The following is a 22440-nucleotide window of genomic DNA, read 5'->3' as shown; positions in this document are numbered from 1 at the left end:
AATGCAGGGAATCCCGCTGAAGCACAGGCTGCATCTGCTCAGTGTCTATGAACCTACCATGAACCCTATGTACACCGCCTTGCGTCAATAGGAGGGTTTAGAGCAGGGATTCCCAACTGGTGCACTGCTGGGGCACATTGGTGTGCTGAGGGAGCCCCCGAGGTGTGCCACAGTGTGAGAAGGATTTTTTTTAATTATTATTTTTTAAAAAACATTTTTAATTAAAGATTTTTTCCCTTTTATATGGGCAGGTCAACCTGTCCCTGCCCCAAGTGGCCAGTGATGGGCCTGGAGAGGGCAGGAAGGAGAGAGTCCCTGGCCATTCAAACCTTTGGCCAGCCAAATCTCCTCTCACTTTGGGTTGAACAGTTTTGGTGGCAGCTCAGTAAGGGAGGCGAATGTTTTTGTTTTAACAATGGTTCCCCCAGAGCCCAGACATCTCCACATTCAGATTCTCGTTGGGTAGGACTCACCCTTCTTCACTAAGATTTAAAGGAGCAAGGCAGCTTCTTCTAATATTAAATTTATTGGGTGTGGGAAAACCGGGCACGACTGTCAACTGGACTGAAGGCTTTTATGAATAGCCACAAATGCAGAGAGCTAATTTTTCACGTCACTTGGCTGGCTGGAAGCAAGGCTGACAGGAAATCCGAAGAGAGCACCCCCCCTGAAAAATAGCTATAAAAATATGAATTGCCAACCTGCAGGAGATTAACTTTAAAAAAATAATTAACTAGGCCAACAGGGCAATTAATAGGACCACTGGTCCATATAATATTTTCCATTTGTAGCCTTGCAAGCCAGGGACGAGGACAGAAAGTAGAACTTGTACTGAATGGTGTAGATTTTCAAAGCATTTCCTTCCAGAATATATTCTTCTGCATTTTCCTCGAAAACAAGAGAAAAACTGCATATTTATGCTCTCCAGCCAGCGTCCAAAGATACATTCCCATGAACGAGAGCAGAGGGAATAATTTAACATGTGCAAGATGAAATGTAATTGAAGTTTACATCCCAGGGTGTGAGATGCCAGGCAGTTACATGGGGATCCAAAGGTTTAGAGGTTTTTAAATTTTTCCCCCTCCCTCTCTGACCAGCAGACACTCGCTCTGCCTTGTCACATCAAAAGCTGTTTCTGGAAGTCCCCTGGATTTCAAAATCGGATTTTCATAAGGCAAGGAGGGATGCTGTCAAACAGAACCACCCTGGATGTGGCCTTGGGCTCATGGAACCAGCTGGGCAGATACCACACACTCGCTGTGCGGGCATGTATTCAAGCCCTCTATTGTTTTATGCTCAAGCCATTTGAAAATGAGCTCACACCAGCGCTCCTTCTCAATGGCAGCTATGGCTACACATTACTGAACAAAGAGGAGAAACCACAAACTAGGAAACTGAAGGAAAGGATCGTTTCGGAGCGTAACCATGTTGGTCCGCAGGGGAACCGTCAGACGCAAGCCCAGTGGCCACTCGTCTTTTGACCATTCCATTGAGATTTCATAATACACTGGGCCAGGGGTAGTCAAACTGCAGCCCTCCAGATGTCCATGGACTACAATGCCCATGAGCCCCTGCCAGCAAATGCTGGCAGGGGCTCCTGGGAATTGTAGTCCATGGACATCTGGAGGGCCGCAGTTTGACTACCCCTGCACTGGGCACTCGTTATCAGCTGTTTCTTAGGATCTCAGCATGGTGGTACAAGAAGCAAATCTGAACTAAGAAACCCCTCAAGATCCCCAACATACACACACACACACAATGAATCTTCCCACCAGTGCATGCCATTGGTCACTTTCTGTTTAAGCGGACTGGATCCCGAGACGGGGATCTAACAGCGGAGACTCCTCCAGGCAGTGAAAAGCAAGGTATAAAAATAAACAACTCTTCTTCTTCTGACCGGACAAACAATTCAAGCGGCATTTAAAAGGAGATCAAAATGGAAAGGGCTTACATATCAATTGAAAAAGCACCAGCAACGGGGCCGCTTTATCTGTGTAACACATGTAGCGTGTGCTATGGGCCCCACACTTCTAGTGGGCCCCTGCACAGTGCCTTCCCCCCATGGATCAGGGCTACAGCCTCTCTCCTCCCTCTTTTCCCTCTGTAAGGACACTTGGAGTGACACCCCTTTCCGCTGTGGGGGCCTCTCTGTCCCCAGTCTGGTTGCTCCCACAGCAATTGTATTCTGCTAGGTCCGTAAACTGGTTCTGGGGCCACGGGCCCTGCAAATCCTTAAAGCACTCCTGCAACAGAACACCAGAATGGAAACGACAGCACCTCCCCTGTGTCTTCCAACTCGTAACGTGGCTCTTTCGCTGGCAGTCGAGCGCGCTGTACTTTGCCAGTTCTCGGAGAACTTCACAGGCTCCTGGCTTTGCCTCCAGGTGGCAATGCCATGAGAGCGGAGAATCCTCTTGGCCTTCGCATCAGCTGCCTGCCTCTTGCAGCCTGAAAGCCGAAGGGAGGGCAGCCCCTGGCCCAATTCAACCTACTCAGTGGCTGTTGTGAGAGAGGCCTACAGAGACTCCCTGCTAGGGCCCTGCCTCTCACAAGACTCAGCTCACAGGAAAGCCCATCAGCTGGCATGTTTGGCTCTTTGAGCCCTAAGAGGACCCCGGGGTCCTGCTCATCCAACCCTCGCAGCAGCCCTGGCTGCTCTCAAACCTTTACCAACTGTCTGGTTATCCACGCAAGCAGGCTAATGAGATGCAGCTCACAAAAACAATACATTGCATTGCAAAACAGAAACCAAAATAGCAGATTCAAGTGGGTAGCCGTGTTGGTCTGAAGTAGCACAATAAAATCAGAGTCCGATAGCACCTTTAAGACCAACAAAGATTTATTCAGGGCGTGAGCTTTCAAGCACTCTTCGTCAGACTATGAACTCCTTACATGGCAGGGAATATATCACAAAGATCAATTCTGTTACATCAGAAGACTGTTTGGTTTCTCCTTGTGTTTTTGTAAACTACACTGAATTTCAGGGATTGATTAGCTGTTTTGATAAAGAATTATCATTGCCTGTATTTGGTTGTGTGACACAATCTACTGATGTAACAGAATTGATTTTTGCTATATATTTATTTGACCAACTGCCCTGTAACAGTTACTCATCAAAAGCCACCAATGCTGATATATATTTGTTTATTTCTTAGATATTTAGCCCACCACTCTCCGGAGACTCGTTGCAGGGTACAATATAAAAAAACCCTTGATCACAAAAGGCAATATTAATTATGGAAAGACACTCACAGAGTGGCCAGTCAGGTTCTCTGGAGCCAGATTGTTAGGAACACGGACTTCTAATCTGGCAATCCAAGTTTGATTCCCTGCTTTTCCCCCACATGCAACCAGCTGGGTGACCTTGGGCTCTCCACAGCCCTGATAGAGCTGTTCTGACCAATCAGGGCTCTCTCAACCTCAGCTATCTCACAGGGTGTCTGTTGTGGGGAGAGGAAAGGGAAAGCGACTGTAAGCCGCTTTGAGACTCCTTTGGGTAGAGAAAAGTGGCATATAAGAACCAACTCTTCTTCTTCTTCAGTAATATCAGGGCTCTCTCAGCCTCACCTCCCTCACAGGGTGTCTGTTGTGGGGAGAGGAAAGAGAAGGTGAATGTAAGCCGCTTTGAGACTCCTTTGGGTAGAGAAAAGTGGCATATAAGAACCAACTCTTCTTCTTCTTCAGTAATATCAGGGCTCTCTCAGCCTCACCTCCCTCACAGGGTGTCTGTTGTGGGGAGAGGAAAGGGAAGGTGAATGTAAGCCGCTTTGAGACTCCTTCGGGGAGAGAAAGTGGCATATAAGAACCAACTCTTCTTCTTCAGTAATATCTGGGCTCTCTCAGTCCCACTTTCCTCACAGGGTGTCTGTTGTGGGGAGAGGAAAGGGAAGGCAATTGGAAGCCACTTTGAGACTCCTTCGGGGAGAGAAAGTGGCATATAAGAACCAGCTCTTCTTCTTCTGGAGAGCAAACAACAAAGCAGAGAGGCTGAAACCTTCCTAAGAACATGAGGAGAGCCTGTTGGAGCCAGCTGGTGGTCCATCTGGTCCAGCAGCCCGTCTCACAGTGGCCACCAGTTCTTCTGGTAGTCCAACAACATAGCTTAAAGATCAAGGCCTTCCTAAGAATGTAAGAAGGGCCCTGCAGGATCCCACAATTGGTCCATCTAGTCCAGCATCCTGTCTCCCACAGTGGACAACCAGTTGCTCTGGAGGGCCAACAATAGGGCATAGAGGTCGAAACCTCCTGGTTTTGGGATTCAGAAGTTTAGTGCCTCTGAATGTGGAGGTCCCCCTCAGCCACCATGGCTAGTGGCCATTGACAGATTCATGGAGGATAAGTCTAAATCTCCTTAAAAGCTGTTTATTCCTGTGGCCGTCACTACATCCTCTGGCAGCGAACTCCACCTTTTACTCATTTTCTGTGTAAAGAAGTATTTCCTCGTCCTGAACCTACTGCCCATCAGCTTCACTGAATACCCTTGAATTCTAGTATTTTGGGAGAGGGAGGAAAACTTTCCCGTTGGCAATTCGGCTAATTAACACTGATGAAAATTGTAAGAGAGTAACAATCTCACTATCACGGATGATTTTTTTTAACAAAGATAGTTACAATAAGGTTGCTATTTGCGTAGAGCACGATTTTTATTTCACCTTTAATGAGTATGGTGGGCAATTACAAACAAAAAAAAATCTGTTTATTATGGAAGCAGTCAAGTTTGCTATTGAATTGCATTACGAAATGGAAACGAACGGAGCTAAGTCTACAATGCTTCTTCAGAGGCAATGAGCTTTCAGGGTGTCTGAGATGACTGCCAAAGTAGTAAAATGTAGATTTATCAGAAACACCACCATACACTTAATTTTAAATGCTCAATGTTTTAATCCTCTTCTAAGAGTCCACAACATACAACTCATTTGACTTCCATTAACTTCGGGGTATTAAGCCTTACAAGCTAATGAAAGCAATATAGATTTCTCCAAGAATAAATGAAATCCCAGAAGAGTTCAGGGTAATTCTCATCCGACCTTTGTTTTGCTACCGGTACCATGTTGCCATCACGTTGATAAATTGACAGCCATTAACTGCATGAGAAATTCAGGAAAACTTTAGGGGGGAAACAAATTCTGTTTCACTTTAGCTGCAGAAGTGTGTTTGCACAGGAAACCGTGAATAAAATTTGATCGGTGTTCTTAAAGGTGCCACCAAACTCCAGCTTTGCTCTGCTGCTTGGCTACCCACCTGAATCTTTAGTGGGGGAACTTCAGGGGAGGGGGGAATATCTTTTCTGTTGACTCCAGAGCGATGCTTGGATTTCCTTCCACGGACTATTACTGAGAAAATCAGTTCCCCTTTTTACCAAGGACAAAAAAGTCAGGTAAGATATAAAAATGTGTTTAGTTGCCAACTGTATATTGTGTTACTACTCTGTGAACCTGGTGTGGAAACTGGCTGTAGAGATGGGAGTTGGAATTGGGCTTTCCCTTTCGAATATGCCCTGCCTTTGGAAACAACCCTTACCTTGGAGCCCGGAGGTAGCAATTACAGGGCAGGAGATCCAGCTTTAAACTTCTGCCAGTTCTGGGATCTCTGGTGAAGGGACAATCCAATAGAAGAACAATAGGGCAAAAAGCAAAACTGTTGGAATTGCAATCAGGAAGTAATTTGTGAAGGCAGCCTTGAAGGGTTGTTGTTAAGCTGTTTAAGCAGCTGAGCTGTACCTGTGTACTCACTAGTGCATCAAATGGTGACTGGTGAAGATGCAAAGGAAAAACCACAGCACATGGTTTGAGAGACTCCCTTGTTTAAGGTGGGCTCCCATCCACTTCCTGCTTCTTCAGGAAGATGATCAGTGTGTATGCTTTGCTGAAGCAAAGAGCAGAGTTCTCCATTAAGGCTTCCTACTGATGTGTAGGTATGTAGTCTGCTTGAGCCAACCATAGAGGCTTGCAATGTGTTTTCTTTGTAACTACTCTTTAAGCTTTTGTACTTTGCTTCAGGAAGGAGAATGAAGCAGATGAATATATATTTCTGTAAATAATATTTCCAGTAAATATTACCTTGTTTTAACCTCAAAGAACTGAGTCTGGATCTGTACATCATCCTCAAAGGTAATAACTGCATACTTTCAAAACACTGTTACTCTGCAGCTCTCATTTTCTGGAGGGACCTAGGACCGAGTCTAGTCCAAAAGTCACAACAAAAACCAAACTAGAACAGCACACATATTTCAGCTCCCTGCAGATGGGCTCTCCCTTCCCCCCTGGAAAGACTACAGGCTAGAGGCCCCCAGGAAGGGAACTCACTGGCAGGTCCAGCTCTCACACAGCATAGATCTGCAGCCTCAGAAGAAAGTGGAAGGAGGGGGTGGTCAGGGGTGGGGGACGGAAGGCGATTGGCTGGCTGCTGGATGTACAGGCAGACCAGTTGGAGGCGGCGGCACCAAGAGATATGTTCCTCCTCCAAAGCCTTCCCAAAAATATATTATATGGAACAGAAGTTGCCACTGACAAAGGTTTGAAAGCATGTTAGAATAATCAGTACATTTTGACATGTTCTTAATTTTTTTAAATTGACATTCTTGTTGTTTGAAGTTTTACAAAGAATAAATAACTTTATTTCTGCACAATCTAAGCCCAACTATCACTTACTTCATCTTTTTCCTGCCAACCTGGAGATCTCCCAAATCACTTAGATCATTTCCCACAAAGAGAATTGCTGCTCTGCATGGTGGGCTTTATGACAGCTGAGATGAATGACAGCTGAGATTAATGCTTCCTTGGTTTTGCTCAGGCAAAGTACTGCACACACAAAAATGAAACTAACTTCTTATATAACAAGTATTTTATTTTATTAGTGATGGCATACACACTGGAAATATGTGATGTGGCAGGGAGATGTGGCCTGCTGGCATCACTTCTGAGGGTTACTTGAAGCCTGAAGAATATTTCATGGTCAAAAAGTTGAAAAAGGCTGCAGTAGAGCAAGATAAACGGTAGGTCATGAAATGTTTCTGCTATATCGTCTTTTTATGATGCTGAATTTCAGATGTCTCCTTAGAAAGAACACCAAGGGCATTTTGTGAGTTTCATATATATAAAAATATACAAAAGGTTTGTTATTAGCAGTCTTCTTTGACTATTAATAACTTGCAAGACACTGTTGGCAAGATAACTGTCAAGGACCGATGATATATATTTCTTCCAAAATCAGCTTCCTCAATCTGTATCAGTCTGAAAGAAAACTACTCCAAGGTTATCTAGCAATGGTATTTAAAATCCTCATAACCTGAATCGACCTTATCATATAAATAAGATTTTGTGCTGGAAATGTGGCTCATGAAAAGCAGATTTTATGCCTGCCTGCATGGTAGAGCTGTATTGTGGAGAATCGTTTCTGAAGTACAGATTTAAGAGCAAATACACTGGATGTGTTGGATCTGGCTGCCAGAGGATCCAGAGGTCTGCCTTCTGAGGCTGCTAAATGAAAATATTTAATCTAACTAGAGAAGACTAATTCAAGATCTGTTAAGTGCCGCAAAGCTCGGGGTGGTGCCAACTGGAAGAACACTAAATGTTTGAAAATCAAAACACAGATGGGCCACCGTTTGCCAGTTATCAAAATGTTGATACTTTCATGCTCTTTTGAGGAGCCAAGGCAAGACTCATGAGAATCTACCTTTTAATAGATTCTGCTTCCGCTGCGGAATCGTTTGGGGGCTGAAGCCTGTGTTTAAAGCCAACTAGCTCAACGGTTTGCCTGACAAATAACCCCATGGATAGAGTCCCCAGGACAGGTTGCACACAGTATTTTAATGAAGAAAATGCTCGTCCCAATAATCTGAAGCAACAGCAGCTCCCCTGCAAGGAGAAGGAATCACTCGCTGTACAATTTTGTCACTGATCTTCTTCCCCTGCCTCCCAGTGACTAATTAAACAATCAATGATATTTTGTAAGCAATAATGCTTTGATTCAAGGGAGGCGCATGCTTCTCAGACACACACTACCATCACCACCACCCTCTGCTCTTTGGAAAACAAGTGTTCCCATATAAAGTCATCCAACATTATTACAGGCGTTTTGCTAAATCTCCAGCCTGCCAGTTTTATGTCCTCCTAGGGAATGTGGAGCATTGGTGCCATTGGTGAACTCCGCAGAGGGCAGGGTGCCATCCCTGCTGACCCCACTGGGTGACTGTCCAACAGCCAAGCTTGCTTCAAAGAGTCTCCTTTATTCGGGCGAGGCTCACTCCTTCCCCCGGAGCAGCAGTTCAACGTCACTTGGCTCCTGTCTAGAAGACATTCTCCCCACCCTCTCTTGCCAGCCACACCAGCATGTACCATCCCACCAAGTGTAAGGCCCTCCCTGACCTGCTGTCCTCTGTTCTCTTGGCTCCTGGGCCCAATGCAAATCCCTGAGCGTCCCCACTGCTTGTTTGTGCCCCACTGCTGGCCACCTCCTGAGGCTTATCTCCCTGCTGCAGCAACTGGCCCCAGCTGCTCTCAGCTCTCCGGACAGAAGGGGCCACCCCAGCTCAGAAGTTTTTCCTCCCTTACATGAAAGCAGAAGGATCTACAACCAAGTAGGAAGGTGCAACAGTCTCATCTCAAAGTGCCGTGGAAAACACCAGCAGAATGAATACTGGCTAGCATGCCTTACTTCCTAATCTCCAGTGAGATCCGTGCTGCCCTTTGAGCTCTGTCTGCAGGACACAATAGACACCCTGCCTCACTCAGTAAACGCAAGATGGAGAAAAGTCTCCCCAATATGGTTTCTCTTAGCTGGGGTTATCAGGACATTCTTGGAGAAATGCAGGATTTGCTCAACCCCTTTTTGAACAGGACTGCGAGGGCACAGGTGGCATTTCTGGGCGGGCTTCCTTCAGAGGTTCTCAGTGTTGCTCAGACATTGGCAAGCGATTTAGATGGAGACGAGGCAATTCAAGTCAGTGGAGAGGGGCTGATGACAAAAGGATGCACATTTTCCATGCGTCCACCCGCGTGACCCTGATCCTGTCCAGTGATCCGCCTTTGTTAGCGGAGGCATGTTTAAGCCAGCTTCTGTAGCTTTTTCTTACATTTCAGCTGGGATTTCTTAGCCTCCTGGAAAGGCTCTTGAGAAAGAGAAGGAAAGTCGGAAGATGGAGGCGGGACAGGAGGCTGGCTTTCTTGGTCCGCCACAGCTTGTTCTGGCTTCTCTGGTTGCTTTCTTAGATGCTGAAACCTCATCTTCCCACTGCGAGGGCTGAACCACATTTTTATTTGTCTGTTCTTTCCTCTATCAGCGATCGCCTCCCAGGGTGAAGAAGACATCTCCTTTCCACAACCTAGCAAGGAAATTAGAGGAAAGGGGGAGGGAGAGAAGTAATAACACAGTTAATGCTGCTTTTCAGTAAGCTGTAGACGGGCACACCCTATTTCTCCCCAAGGTGGCACGATCTGTGCCACTGCAGATGGGGGCTCATGTGACCGGGGGCCCTTATCCACCAAGGGTTCCCTGCCCACAACAAACAATCACTTTTCTGACATGGGTTTACCAGTTCAGAGAGCATGACGTCTGAGCAAAAACATGCCACGTGGAAGGAGACAATTTAGTCCACGCATCTGGCAAAGACTAGAAATGCCTTGGGAGTCATCAAAATACTTATGCCTCATATTTCTTCTGGGCTCAACGCAGCCCGAGCCATTAAAAACCAAACTTACAAACCCAAAAACTCTCCACATGCCTCCCCACCCCCCAATATACCTGCTGAGAATCTATCTGGCCAATGAGGGCACTTGTTATGCGGAGTTTAATGTACAAGTTACCCAGTACTATGTTCTTCCACAAATGCCCGGGATCAAAACACACCACCACAAGGAAGGGCTGCTGCTGCTGCAATGAAAGCAGACCCAGACCCAAAGGCTTCCTTGGCTGGGGTCCTCTGCCCCTCCCCCCCACCACGGCACTCTGCTACATTTTGTTTAATGTGTGCCTTAAGTGCCATCAAGCCCCTTCCGACTTATGGTGACCCAAGGAATTAACGACCTCCAGAACATTCTGTCACTAATAGCCTTGCTCAGGTCTCAGAAGAATGGTGGGTTTGCGACCACACAAGAAGGGGAGGACCCAGCAGAAGTGGCGCCACTGCTCTTAACTTATTTTACTCATTTTTTACATTTGTATTCCGCCCTTCCCCGAGGGCTCAGGGCAAATCACATCTGTTTTAGGTGCAATCAATAGCGATAAAGCATTTAAAATTCTAGAATATAGAATTTAATCACGCAAAAGCCGCCTCCTTCTCCCTGCAGGAAGCGGCAAGATCATGTGATATGCATCTGCAGTGGCCAACCAGGTGGATTTTTAATGCAGGGAGGCCAAGAGGTTTTCGGGGTTAATTTTCAGAGCCTCCACCTTAGCCAAGGCAGAACAGTTCTCTCTTGCAGGTCTTGTGGAACTGGTTAAGGTCCCACGGGGCCTGTTCTCTCTAGGCAAGAGCATCCCACCAGGCCAGTTTAACCTCTTTGGTGCTGGGGATCCTGAACACGTTTGAAGCTGCATTAAACTGAATCAGACCATTCAGCTCAGCCCTGTCTACTCAGACCAGCAGTGGCTCTCCAGGGTCTCAGGCAGACGTCTTCTGCATCACGGAAAGGCTGATTCTGTGAAGGTTTAAGGGGGTGGCAGGTTACAGTAGATGAGTGACAGGGATGTGAGTGCCCTGCATAGTGCAGGGTTTGGATTAGATCAGTGGTCCCCAACCTTTTTATCACCGGGGACTGGTCAACGCTTGAGAATTTTAGTGAGGCTCGTGAGGGTGGTAGTCTTCTGCTGAGGGACATCACTGCCGCCTGAGCCCCTGCTCCGCTTGCTTTCCCGCTGTCGCCCCTGACTTCCCACCGCCCACTGGGGGGGCGCTACCAGCAGCAGCTGTGTAGTGCCATGCTGAGGGGGAGCCCCAGCCATGGCGGCTGCTGGAGAGCACCAAAGGTGAGCCAGCATCAGAGTGGCAGGGCAGAACCCGAGGCAGCAGCCGGGGAGGAGGATGAAGAGCCACGGCCCAGTACCAACTGATCCATGGTCCAGTACCGGTCCCCGGACCGGGGGTTGGGGACCACTGGACTAGATGACCCATGAGGTCCCTTCCAACTCTATGATTCTATGATCACCTTCTGCCAGGCCCTTTGACCTGCAGATGCTGCTGAGGTCTGATCCTGAAACTTTCCACGGGCAGCGCAGAGGATTTTCCACTGAGGCCCAGCCCCTACCCAGGATCTACCCTGGGGGACTTACAGTGTATCCCTGTATTATATTGCATGTTAGCCAGACAGGACATGCACTTGCTTGTGGAGAATGAGGAACATTCTGTCTAAACCAGTGGCTCTTAACCTTGGGGTCCTGATCCCAATTGGGGTCGCCTGGCCCCTTCTGCGGGGTCGCCAGGTTGGTGGTGCTACGGTAGCGGGTGGCGGCTGGCAGCAATGGCCAGCAGCCCGCAGCGGTTGTGGAGCCATGGCACTGGCCACCTCCAAATTGTTGTGCGCTTCCGTACGCACCTGCACACACATATCCACTTGCTTGCGTGCTGCCCCTGCCACTGCAGTTGAGGTCGTGGCGTGACGGCGGTTGAAAACCGCTGGTCTAAAGGTAAGCATGGTGACCGAATGGACTAAATTTCTGAGAGCTGACCCTTAATGGAAACCCTTGAGCTTCAGCATTCAGGGCTTCCAGATTTCCAAAGATCGGTAGCCCCCAAAACACTGTTCAGCCCAAATTTCCCCACCACACACTAACGAGCTATAGATGGAAAAGCACCAATTGGAAAATGTGGTCTCAAAGGAATATAATGACGCACATTGTGAGCTTCTGGAATTATTCTCTATTATTATATGGGTTTTCAGAAACAGAAGTTGAGAAATCTCCTTTATAAACCAGTCCCTTATTAAAAAGCAAATGGAAGTGCTTTGATACCATCTGTGCAACATTCGTGCTCCCACCAAAGACTGATTAGTGTGTATATTAAGCATTCAGCACGCTGGGAATAAAGATTAGGAGACATTGCCAGTCCATTGGAGCCATTGTGAAAACTACCACAGTGCTTCGTGGTTTGCGTCAGAAAATGCTTGGAAAAATTGTCACCTCTGCATCATCACGCAATAAGCGGGAGGCCCTCTTAAGGCTCAACTTGCCCCACCATCCACCTGAAACAGCATATGCTGAAAAGAGCCCAGCGAACACCTGCACTTCTTTAAATACGAGAAAAGGAAATGGCTTTCATTCCCACCCTCCACCAAAGGCAACACTCTGCTACGAAGAATAAGGCAGAATTACCTGTAAATGGTTGTCAGGGGAAGCCTGCGACAGACAATTGCTTCTCTGGAAACTAGACCGAACCAAGGAGCGGGAAATCAACTAAAGTAGCTGAGAGCTCCTATTAAGCCATCCGCCATGACCCTCCATCTGACAAGTTCTTCCTAATCGCCCACCTTAATTACTGCAATTATACACTTCCGTGCAAATGCAGGTAATGAGGGGCACTTGGAACGGATGCGGTGGAAGACAAAGCCCTCTGCCCAGCCTGGGGGGACAAGGACAGTCATCGTGGAGAGCCAGTTCTTCCCAGAAAGGGAAGGGGGGGGGGCAGATCTGGAAGGCAAGTCAGGATGGCAGGCAGTTAAATGAGCATTGCTATGGGCAGTCCCAGCCCACAGACGAGAGCAAGAGAAGTGCTTGGGTGGGTGAAGGGTCTGTCCAGGGCCTAACAGCTTGCTGATCAGCTCTCTAATCAAAGAACTGGGGTGGGGCAAGGAGGTTCACAAGGTTGTCAGGGGTCCATGTCCTTTGCTTCGGAGGGTCAGCTCCAGCAAGAATGAGAATGCAGATCGCAATTTTTAAGAAGAAGAAGAGTTGATTCTTATATGCCGCTTTCCTCTACTCGAACGAATCTCAAAGCAGCTTACAATCGCCTCCCCTTCCTCTCCCCACAATAGACACCCTGTGAGGTGGGTGAGGCTGAGAGAGCCCTGATATTCCTGCTCGGTCAGAGCACCTTTATCAGTGCTGTGGTGAGCCCAAGGTCACCCAGCTGGCTGCATGTGGGGGAGCGCTGAATCAAACCCGGCTCGCCAGATTAGAAGTCCTCACTCCTAACCCCACTACACCAAGCATTTTTAATCTGGTGAATAGTCCAAGCTATATCTCCAAGCAAATACAAGAAGAAGAGCTGGTTTTTATGCCCCGCTTTTCACTACCCAAAGGAGTCCCAAACTGGCTCACTTTTCCCCTCCTCTCCCCACAACAGAAACCCTGTGAGTTAGGTGGGGCTGAGAACTGCTCTGCAAGAAGAGCTTTAACGGGACTAGCCCAAGATCACCCAGCTGGCAGCAGAAGGAAGAATGGGAAATCAAACCCGGCTCTCCGGATTACAGGCTGTGGTTCTCAACCGTTACACCACGAGAATACTTAAGCTTTCATATAAATTGGATTGAAATCCTGGTGACAGACCAATGACAGAAGTGATGACTTTACTGTTTACCTAGGGAAGAACTCTCAACAATACTGGGAAATAAACCTTTCATATTTCACCGTTAAGAACATTCTGAATCTGGCCCTGAGTCCCTTTTCAGAAGCCACACCTTTATACGCAGCACCACCCTTTCCCTTACCTGGGACGCTTCCGCCTTGCAGCGTCTGCAGTTTTCTGTACAGCCTGGCAATGTTGTCCAGCTGCCTGCTCACTTTCACATCTTGTACCATGCTCGGGATGTGACACACTGGGCAAGCTGTGCCAACGCAGTCGCCCACACAAGCTCTGGAAGTGGGGGGGAAAGCCACACCTTGTCAAAGGGACCCATCTCTATGGAAGTCTTCTTTGCACAAATGCCAGAGACCTCGATTGCAAAAGGCCAGAGTGGACACTTGGCACAACAATTCACAAGCCACAAAGCATGAGAGGCCAGTAAGTGGCAGCCAGATTTTTTTCGATGAAATGGCTCACTGTTACAAGAACAGCTGGGCTTTTATACCCAGCTTTTCACTACCTGAAGGACTCCCAAAATAGCTCACAAATTCCTTTCCCTTCCTCTCCCCACAAGATACCACGTGAGGTAAGGTGGGGCTGAGAAAGCTCTGAGAACTGCTCTTTGAGAACAGCTCCCAGAAAGCTCAGAATGGCCCAAGGTTACCCAGCTGGAGGAGTGGGAAATCAAACCCAGTTCTCCAGTGGAGAGACCACCGCTCTTAACCATGACACCACCCTGGCTAGGGAAGCATTTTCAGCTTGTCTGTCTCACCATGTGAAAAGGGGCAAAGATGCCCACACTCTCTTGACATAAAGACATGCTTATATAAAACTCAGACAAGTGGTAAAATGTGAATCGCTAATATGACTCCTTAGTCATAGTAAAATACTGCGCATGCACTAGGCAGACATCTCTTTTAATAATATTTATTATTTATTTATTTAGATTTTTATACCCCCCTTCCTTACAGCTCTGGGCGGTTTACATAGAACATTTTGGAACATTTACAAAGAACAGTTTCAATATCAATATAACAACAACAACATACCAACTAGAACTAGAACAGTATTTCAGCAACAATAACTTTGACACTCCCTTGGTAGGTTCGACCTCTCAGTCTGGGGGGGGGGGACCTGTAGATGGGGAGATGGGGGGACCTGTAGATGTTATGGGTCAGTTGGCCTCAAGCAAATGCCTGGTGGAAGAGCTCCCTTTTGCAGGCCCTGTGGAATTGTGGAAGTTCTTACGTCCTAAAACAAATGCTTGAATAATAAGAGGCAGGCATAATTCCCTATATGGCTGGTTGTGGCAGGCGTAACTCAGGAAAAAAAGTTAGATGTTTCAAAGATGGCCTACAACTTCAGGGCGACCCGTAATTTGAAATGAAAGGAATCAGGACACCCCTGTGTTTCCTGGAATGGAACCACCCTCTCTGCTCATCTGTCAGGGAAAGGCCAGGAAACTGCAAGACTGCCCAGCAGGATATCCAATAGGGATGGAGAGCTGCGTGGCGACAGGGATCATTTAAGCTCTGATGCATCAATATTGTCATGGTTGCTTAGCAACCCAACAAATGGCCGCTGAGATCTCAGAAGACTTTAGCCTCACAAGACTTCAGTGGCATTCTTTTATTAAAGCCAGAGGTGGTGCTTGTTATTACTTTGGAGTGTTTTAATTAACCAGTATTTTTTTTTCAAAAGAAGAAGGGGACGACAGAGAATGAGGTGGCTGGATGGAGTCACTGAAGCAGTCGGTGCGAGCTTAAATGGACTCCGGGGAATGGTAGAGGACAGGAAGGCCTGGAGGATCATTGTCCATGGGGTCGCAATGGGTTGGACACGACTTCGCACCTAACAACAACAAAGGTTTTTTTTTAATCTAAGATTTTTCTCTGGTCTCTGTTTCACGAATTTTTAGATCTTCACTCTATGGATTTGATAACTTGTCTTGGAGTAGGATACAGTTTTATATTTACAAAAAGCAAAATAGCAGCTTACAAGCAAAAGACGTGCTCACAATTTCCTAGGTTCACAGGTTTCTCCAGAAGATTCTGGCTGTCAGGGAAAAAGAAGTAAAGTTAAATCACTTGTGAGAATCCAAATATGTCTATCAAATAACAGAGTTCTACCTGCCAGGTGAGCTCATCTGCAAACACCACGGGAGGTCGGCTAGTGCTCCAAGTCCCACAGCAAGAACAACAAGATTAAAGTCCTGCAGGGCTCAGCTCTCATTTGGCAAAGCATTCCACCAGGCTGGGACCAAATTGAACTCCTTGGGGCCATGGTTTCTAAACAGGTTTCCCTTACTAGAACTTAAAACTCTTTGGGGGACATCTGGGGATGGTACAGTGCAAAAGGGAAACCACCTTCACTCTGTTTTCCCTTCAGCATCCATGAATATCAGCTCTCTGGCTGGCTGGCCCAGCAAGTAGACATCCACCGCACTGTCTTGTACCAGATGGACTATACCCTGACCCCCTGGACAGTGTGCTGCATCCAGCAGGCAGACTGCATCCTCATTGTGGGTTTGGGGGATCAGAAACCCATGTTGGGTGTTTCTATAAACCCAATCCATTAAGTACTCCCCCTGCAACAGGAGGGGGAGTACTTAATGAACAGGAACCGCTCTTTCCCTCTGTCATCTCCATTACTGGTGAAACCTACAATCACCTCAAGGCACAAAGCAATTATTCAGTTTACTTTAATTTATATTTCTGTTACGAATCTCAACAAGAGCAACAAAAGTTCAATAAAACTCATAATCTTACTTGAAGGGCCATTTATATGGCCTCAGCAGACTGGCAGGCCCTTTGGCGGCTCAGTCAGGGCTGGAGCACCCTAGAGCAGGTGTCCCCAACATGGTGCCCATGGGCATGATGGCACTCACCAAGCGTTTTAGTGGACAGAGCTAATACCCTTAATGCACCTAACTGAAAGTTTGTCTTAAGTCACTGTTGTTGTTAGTTGAGAAGTCGTGTCCGACCCATCGCGACCCCATGGACAATGATCCTCCAGGCCTTCCTGTCCTCTACCATTCCCCGGAGTCCATTTAAGCTTGCACCGACTGTTTCAGTGACTCCATCCAGCCACATCATTCTCTGTCGTCCCCTTCTTCTTCTGCCCTCGATCGCTCCCAGCATTAGGCTCTTCTCCAGGGAGTCCTTCCTTCTCATGAGGTGGCCAAAGTATTTGAGTTTCATCTTCAGGATCTGGCCTTCTAAGGAGCAGTCAGGGCTGATCTCCTCTAGGACTGACCGGTTTGTTTGCCTTGCAGTCCAAGGGACTCGCAAGAGTCTTCTCCAGCATCATTAGACATCTCCAATTTTAATTTATTTTTATCATTCAGGGAGAAGCCGATAACAATACAACATCAAATTTTGGGGAAAGTTCACATATGTTCTTACCAAAACCTGGCCTCTCTGTTACTGTACAAGGGGAATGAGCTCAAGCAGCCCATCTGCATCAATCGTTGTTACAACAACGCATTCCTTGCCGTGACGAGGGGGCAAGCTAGCCTATTGAAGAGGCACGACGATGGGTCTGTCGTTGTTACAAAAAGCAGCACAGTCTGAAAATGTCTGGGTTCATGAGATAAGGGCTCACCTAAAATAGAGGCTGGGGGGGGGATTGCCTTTTGCATGTGCCCTCGATGAAGTGAAGACTAAGACAGACAAAAGTCAATATTGTTCACTTATTTTGTATGTATGCAAGGAGGTACTTTTAAACATTAGGTCAATTCTTTTAGATCTCCCATTAAGCATAGCTTCTGTCTGAAAAGCTGAAGAACTAGTGGAACCTTCAAGACCAACCAAGTTTCATTCTGGATATAAGCTTTCATGTGCCTGCAAAGAGTTAAACACTGTGGTCTTAAAGATGCCACTGGAATAACACTTTCTTCTCTTGCTTCAAACCAACATGGTGGCCCACCTGAAAAACCACCATCAGAGTGAGACATACCCCCACATTCTCTGGTTGGCTCTGTCTTCCTTTGTTAGAAGCCCAGGCTAAAAGAATTTGGTGGCACCATGTCTCTCAGGAGAGAGCATTCACTCACCATGCCATGAAAAGGAACTCTGTGCCCTCTACCTGTATATGCTGTCAATGCTTGCTTATGGTGGTGGAAAGTGCAGACCGCTCAGTTGACTTACAATAATCCCGCAGGATTTTTCAACGAAAGAGATGAACAGAGGTGGTTTGCTATTGCCTGCCTCCAGATCACAACCCTGGTATTGCTGACCCTGCCTAGTTACTGTGGCAGCTTCTCCCCTGTTTCACTCCCACAAAAAGGGGGGAGGGAGCACAGGCATGCACAGGCCAAGGGAACACCACCCTTTCCTATCTGCCTTCCCTCCTCTTGTTTCAGGCCTCGCTCCAGATGGGAAACGATTGGGCTACTGACTCTTCCCGTCTGAATCGAAGCTGCCATTTACACCCTTTCTGGGAAAACACAGACGTAAAATCATATATTTCCCCCTGCAAGTAGGATTGGCAGCTGCATGCCGGTAGCAGCTAACGTTCCAGGAATATTCAAACCAACATCACGGTTGCTTCTAGCACAAATCTAGAAGTAACTCCAGTTAGTCACTGAAAACATTAGAGGGGGGGGGGGGAGATCATTGCAGTCATGACAACTGCAACACAAACCTGCTAACCTCCCTTCAGGGATGTACCCCTTCCCAAACCATTCATTCTCCCCCTGCTGCGCCAGGCAGTTGCATAAGATAGGGAAAAGACCAGGTGTCTGCCGTTGTAGATCCAGATAGGCCAGGGGTAGTCAAACTGCGGCCCTCCAGATGCCCATGGACTACAATTCCCATGAGCCCCTGCCAGCTCTGGCTCTTCTCTCCCGCTGCAAATAGAGTAAGACGGATGCCGATCTTGGCCTATCTGAGCGGTAACCCATGAGAGCCCCAAATAGTGTGCCAGTCTTCCAGATGCTGCTGGACCCTGGCTCTTTTCTGCTATGCCAGGCAGACACACGACTGCCTATCTCAGGGGTAGTCAAATCGCGGCCCTCCAGATGTCCATGGACTACAATTCCCATGAGCCCCTGGCAGCGAATGCATGGACATCTGGAGGGCCGCAGTTTGACTACCCCTGAGATTGGCAGTCGTGAGCCTATGGCCAACTCCAGGGACAGCCGGACCCTGCGTGTGTCCTGCCACCTCGGGACGCCGAAGGAGACCAGCGGGCGAGCACCGCTGCAGGCACGGAGCAACCGGCCCCGGGCGGCCAAGGGGAAGCCCAGGTCTCCCTCCAGCCCGGAGCTCCGGGGCAGGCGGCCGTGCCCTCGGCCGCTCAGGGATGCCATCCTCCAGGCGGCGCCGGGGGACTCCCGGGATACCCACCCCTCTCCCGCCTGCGGAGGAAGGCGCTGCTGAGAGGGTGGTGGCGGCGGCCAGGGCCCTACCAGCGCGAGCAGGCGAGGGCGTCTCCGAGGCGCCGCAGGGCGGCCAGGGCTTCCTCCCCCACCGGCCCCGACGGCCCCTCGCGCGCCTCTGCCATGGCTTCGAACGACGCCGCTCCCCACAGACCCCGCCCCCGGAATCGCGACAGGCCTTTTCCGGCCGCCCTCAGCCAATCGAAAGCCTCCCCTGCCGCGCTTGCGCACATCGTTCTGTCTCGCGCGCGCTCTCCTAGGGGGTACGGTTGCCGGCGGCAGGCTGGAGAACTCTTGGAGCTTTGGGGGCGGAAACCTGGGGAGGGGCCTCAGAGCAGGCCCGTGAGCTGCTAGGTAAATGTGCTGGTAGGGGCTCATGGGAATTGTAGTTAAAAGGCATGCCCTCCCTCTCCAAAGCAGCCCTGGTCTCCAGGGGGAGGGGTAGTCAACCTGTGGTCCCCCAGATGACCATGGACTACAATTCCCATGAGGCCCTGCCAGCAAACGCTGGCAGGGGCTCATGGGAATTGTAGTCCATGGACATCTGGAGGACCACAGGTTGACTACCCCTGTCCAGGGGGACTGGCCTCTGCAGCCTGGAGATGAGGGGTCCCCAGGATGGCCTGTCTAGCGGGATCCCCCTGGGCTTAAAGAGAGGCTTGTAGGGCAGGGCAGGGCAGGGGTCTCTGCCAATGTCAGCCAGTCTGCTTCCTGCTGGTGGTGCTTGGAGGACTCCTGGAATCAGAACTCATAAGATTGAGACTGAGCAGACTAAGAAGTTTGCTTTGATGGCCCTCCCTTCTCTGGATGACTCAGGGCTGGCAACATCTCATAAAAATAACAACGCTAATAATAACCAGTTAAGTTTTAAAATCATGACAATTGCAGTGTGTCTCCAGCCCCCAGGGATCCGTTCCCTGCAGACAGGAAATGCTTTGGAAAGCGGGCTCCCAAGTATCATATCCTCCTTTCTCCTAGGAATGGAGCAACCCTCTGTGCTGAGCCTGGTGCCAGCAGGACTGGGGATGCCCAGTCATTGATGCCAGCCTCCAGGTGGGACGTGGGGTTCCCTTGGAACTACACTCATCTCCAAAGTGCAGGGATCAATTCCCCAGGAGAGAAAGGGTGCTTCGGAGGGTGGACTCTGTGCCATTGGATCCCATTGAGATCTTGCCGTCCCCAGACTCAATCTCCAAATCTCCAGGAGTCTCCCCAGCTGGATCTGGCAACCCTACCCCCCTCCAAAGCTGGAAGGGGTGGGGAATGACCCGACAGCCCTAGCGCCCAAAGGCAGTTGCACATTCCACCTGCCAGAGCTGCACAGAGGCAGGAAGCCAAGGTCCAGCAGCAAATGCATCTTCGGTTTCCCTCCCCCTCCCGGCCCGTGTAGACCTGTTCTCACAACTGAGGTCTTCTGCTGTGGCCCAGCCCAGAAAAACACTTCAGGTGAGAAGATGTTTCCGTGTTGGCACCCCTCTTTTCAGTGAGGCTGGTTAAGAGACCCTAATACGAACAGTAATATTAATGGTGTGCTCTCAAGTCATGGCCGACTTAGGGAGCTTTCAAGGCAAGAGGGAATGAGCAGAGGTGGTTTGCCATTGCTTGCCTCTGCGTAGCAACCCTGGACCGAGGCAAGAACTAACGTGCTTGGTTTCCACGACTGGACAATATCATTCTGATTGACACAAAAGATGCAGAGAGGTGATTTCCCCTTGCCTGCCCCTACAGAGCAACCCGGGACATCCTTGAAGATCTGAGGGACTTGGGAATGTTCAGCCTGGAGAAGAAGTGGTTGAGAAGGTACAGGATGGCTCTCTTGAAGTATCTGAAAGGTTGTCCCTTGGAGGAGGACAGGGAAAGGATCGGACCTGTAGTAATGGGTTTAAACTACGTATGGAATGATATTGGCTAGATATCGGGGAGGGGGGTGGATTTCTCAGTCTGAGTAGTTCAGCAGTGGAATGGGCTGCCTGAGGAGGTGAGCCCCCCTCACTGGCAGTCTTCAAGCAGCGGCTAGACAGATCCTTATCCTGGATGCTTGAGGCTGATCCTGCATTGAGCAGGAGGTTGGATTAGATGGCCTGTCTGGCCCCTTCCAACTCTACGGTTCTATGACTCTATGATCTCCCATCCAAAGACCAGCTTGGGCAAACCCCGCTTCACTTCAGAGATCTGCAGATCAGAGGAGTCGAGGCTATTAACTAACTATTGGATGAAGTGTCCATGTGCATGAAAGCTTACACCTTCAATAAGCTTTGTTGGTCTTAAAGGACCCACTTTAAGGAACTTTGTTCTGCTACTTCAGACCAACACAGCCACCCATGAGAATATAGAATCATGGAATCATAGAATCATAGAGTTGGAAGGGGCCATACAGGCCATCTAGTCCAACCCCTTGCTCAACGCAGGATTAGCCCTAAGCATCCTAAAGCATCCGGAGTATTTGCCAGTCCTCCCAATTTGGTGTCATCTGCAAACTTGATGAGTAGTCCCTCCACCCCCTCATCTAGATCATTAATAAATATGTTAAAAAGTACCGGGCCGAGCCCCGAGCCCTGAGGTACCCCGCTACTCACCTCTCTCCAGTCTGATGAAACACCATTGACAACAACTCTTTGAGTGTGGTTCTCTAACCAATTCCCTATCCACCTGACTATCTGAAAATCCAGATTGCAGTCCTTCAACTTATCCATCAGAACATCATGGGGAACCTTGTCAAAAGCTTTACTAAAATCCAAGTAAATGACATCAACCGAATTTCCCCGATCCAGCAAACCTGTTACTTGGTCAAAAAAGAAAACCAGGTTGGTCTGGCAAGACCTGTTGGAGACAAATCCATGCTGACTTCCTTGGATCACCAAATTGTCCTCCAGATGTTTGCAGATCGCTCCCTTTAATATCTGCTCCATTATCTTCCCCACAACAGAGGTCAGACTCACTGGTCGGTAGTTTCCTGGGTCATCCTTCCTCCCTTTTTTGAAGATCGGAATAACATTTGCTCTCTTCCAGTCCTCCGGGACATCTCCAGTCCTTAAAGAGGTTCCGAAGATGGTAGAAGACAAGGGCTGTGCAAGTTCTATGGAAAGTTCTTTGAGTACTCTTGGGTGCATTTCATCCGGACCAGGGGATTTGAACTCATCCAGTGCAGCTAAATTCCTCTCGACAACCTCTCTATCCATGTTAACCTGCCACCCAGACACTGTCCTTTGGCTATGGCCAAGATGTGCCTAAACACTTTGACCTGTGGGAAAAAGGCACTAAGCCTTTCTGCTTTCTCTGCATCTTCCTTTAGAGTTTGTCCATCTGCACCCAACAGTGGGCCTATTGCCTCCTTTACTTTACGTTTGCTCCTCACATAACTGAAAAATCTTTTCTTGTTACAATGGGCTTCCCTGGCCAATCTTATCTCACTCTCAGCTTTGGCCTTTCTTATGATTGATCTACAGTGCCTAGTAACCTGTAGGTACTCTTCTTTAGAGCTCTGTCCTTCCCTCCAGTTCCTGAACATTTTCCTTTTCTTTCTTAGTTCCTCTTGAAGTTCTCTGTTCATCCAAATAGGCTT

At 48.5% G+C, this 22440-nt stretch overlaps 1 protein-coding gene across 2 annotated transcripts; it reads right to left on the bottom strand.

The window, feature by feature from the left end:
• Positions 1-6601: 6601 nt before the first annotated feature.
• BARD1 (BRCA1 associated RING domain 1) lies at positions 6602-19045 on the bottom strand. Of its 2 annotated transcripts, XM_077319320.1 has the most exons (5): positions 18909-19045; positions 15497-15553; positions 13644-13789; positions 9077-9325; positions 6602-7054 (listed from the first exon to the last, which is right to left on the bottom strand). In XM_077319320.1, coding segments are annotated over exons 1-5 (549 nt in total). In that variant the 5' UTR covers positions 19004-19045; the 3' UTR covers positions 6602-7052. The 2 variants fall into 2 exon arrangements, with proteins under 2 accessions (XP_077175435.1, XP_077175434.1); XM_077319319.1 differs by having other exon boundaries at positions 6611-9325.
• Between the last annotated feature and the right edge of the window lie 3395 nt (positions 19046-22440).

This window comes from Paroedura picta, chromosome 2 (assembly GCF_049243985.1).
Source record: "Paroedura picta isolate Pp20150507F chromosome 2, Ppicta_v3.0, whole genome shotgun sequence".
Classification (NCBI taxonomy): domain Eukaryota; kingdom Metazoa; phylum Chordata; class Lepidosauria; order Squamata; family Gekkonidae; genus Paroedura; species Paroedura picta.
This window is presented reverse-complemented; position numbering and strand designations above follow the sequence as displayed.